This window comes from Trichechus manatus, unplaced genomic scaffold, assembly GCF_000243295.1.
Source record: "Trichechus manatus latirostris isolate Lorelei unplaced genomic scaffold, TriManLat1.0 scaffold00090, whole genome shotgun sequence".
Classification (NCBI taxonomy): Eukaryota; Metazoa; Chordata; class Mammalia; order Sirenia; family Trichechidae; genus Trichechus; species Trichechus manatus.
Window position 1 is genome coordinate 4,390,785 of NW_004444026.1, and position 1,623 is coordinate 4,392,407.

The 1,623-nt window shown below is 47.2% G+C and overlaps 1 protein-coding gene across 1 annotated transcript in view; it reads right to left on the reverse strand.

Moving 5' to 3' along the window:
* SH2D4A (SH2 domain containing 4A) overlaps nucleotides 1-1,623 on the reverse strand; it is a 78,686-nt gene that overhangs the window by 27,184 nt on the left and 49,879 nt on the right. Inside the window, exons 4-5 of the mRNA XM_023736699.1 lie at nucleotides 764-844; nucleotides 182-200 (exon numbers count right to left, since the gene is read on the reverse strand). Of these exons, the coding sequence (XP_023592467.1) occupies nucleotides 182-200; nucleotides 764-844 (100 nt within the window). The remainder of the gene's footprint in view (nucleotides 1-181; nucleotides 201-763; nucleotides 845-1,623) is intronic.

Sequence of the window (1,623 nt, forward strand, 5' to 3'; positions counted from 1 at the left end):
TGGGCCACCTCCACCACAGCCCAATCTCAGGCCTCTGGGCCAACTCGCCCATAGCCCAATCTCAGGCCTCTGAGCCAGCCTCTACCACAGCCCAATCTCACGCCTCTGGGCCACCTCCACCAGAGCCCAATCTCAGGTCTCTGGCCACTAGAACCCTTCTCTTCACAGTCTAGTATCTCACCTTGCCTCTTTAAGTCTTCCTAAGAGTCAAATCCTACAATAGCTTTTGTCTCATTTATTTTGAGCAAGGTCTGATAAGATAACACTCTAGCATAAAAAAGGAAGTGGGGCTTGGCCTTTAGGGAGAACCTCACTGTCTGGATGGAGAGAGATCTGAGTGCCCTAAAGGAGTTACCGGCACAGTGGACATGGATGGCACAAGAGGTCCTCCTTGTAAAAGGGCAGGCTTACAGAAACAATGAACACATAAATAACGTAATCTTAATTCACCATTTCCTGCCAAACTGAATGCTCTCTGGAACCACTCTTCCCTCAGCGTCTCAGCAGTTCAGGGTATCGGCTCTATTTTCTATCTTCAGTGAGGAGCTTAGCAGACATGTCTTGGCATCTGTTCTTTTCATGATACCGTCCCAACTTCAGATAAATGGGTAAAGATGAATCACTGAGTTTGCAGCTTTTAAGACAGATTTCTCATTCTGTTGCCTAATTTCATTTCTGCATGAGACTAATTTACCAATTTGTGAAACATTAGTGAAAATGGCAATGCATGAATCCCCCTGAAGACAGAATCTAAGTCTTTTACCTGGTGAAATCCATATGCCTTCATACGATTGATAGAATCTGCCAACATTTGTTGAATACTTCTTGAAGAACTGGAGGGTGACTAAAAATTAAATGAAACACATTTTTTTAAATTACCATTTAGAGGGGCAATGCAATTTCAGAAGATAACCTGTCAATGCCTCCCTCAGTTCAAGGTTCCCTAATACGCCCCCGCCCCCACAGACTTCTCACAGCTGGCTCCACCAGTGTTTCCCGCCAACACCTGAGTTCCTGAGCTAATTCTGACTGAGGCTGCAGGTCTGTGAAGCCTATGCCTCCTCCCTCAACAGGGTTTAGAAATTAATTATTGCCAAGAGCCAGGAGCTGGTGGTTTGGTCATGACAAATAGGTTTGTGTGTCCTGCTGCCATCTAGTCCCTGAGGCCCTGGTTTGACATTACTCGCTAATTCAAATTCTCTCCTTCCTCTCGTAACCCTGCTCTGGCCCACTCGGTTTTAGCTTGGACCGGAGAGATGCCGTAGTCTTTGACATTTAACTCTGTATAATGTCTTGCTTTCCTCTAGGACTGGAGACATGCCTGTAACGTCAATTTGGTGCCTGGGAACCCCGCCCATTTTCCCTGTTTGGGTTATACTCTTCCCCTGCTTCTTCTCCCCCTGCTCCTGTTACCCAGCCCAGCATCTAGGCTTCTACAGCTCTAGATGGATTTCCCAGTGGGAAACTCCTGCCAATGGGTTTCCCAAATCCATTGCCTGGATTCTCTGGTGTCATTCTTGCCTGCCTCGTGCCAACCCCTCTGGCACTGTGACTGACCTGGTGTATCATACCAGGTGCCTCCTAAGATCAGGTCAATTACACAGCTCCCATCACCCTTTCCCA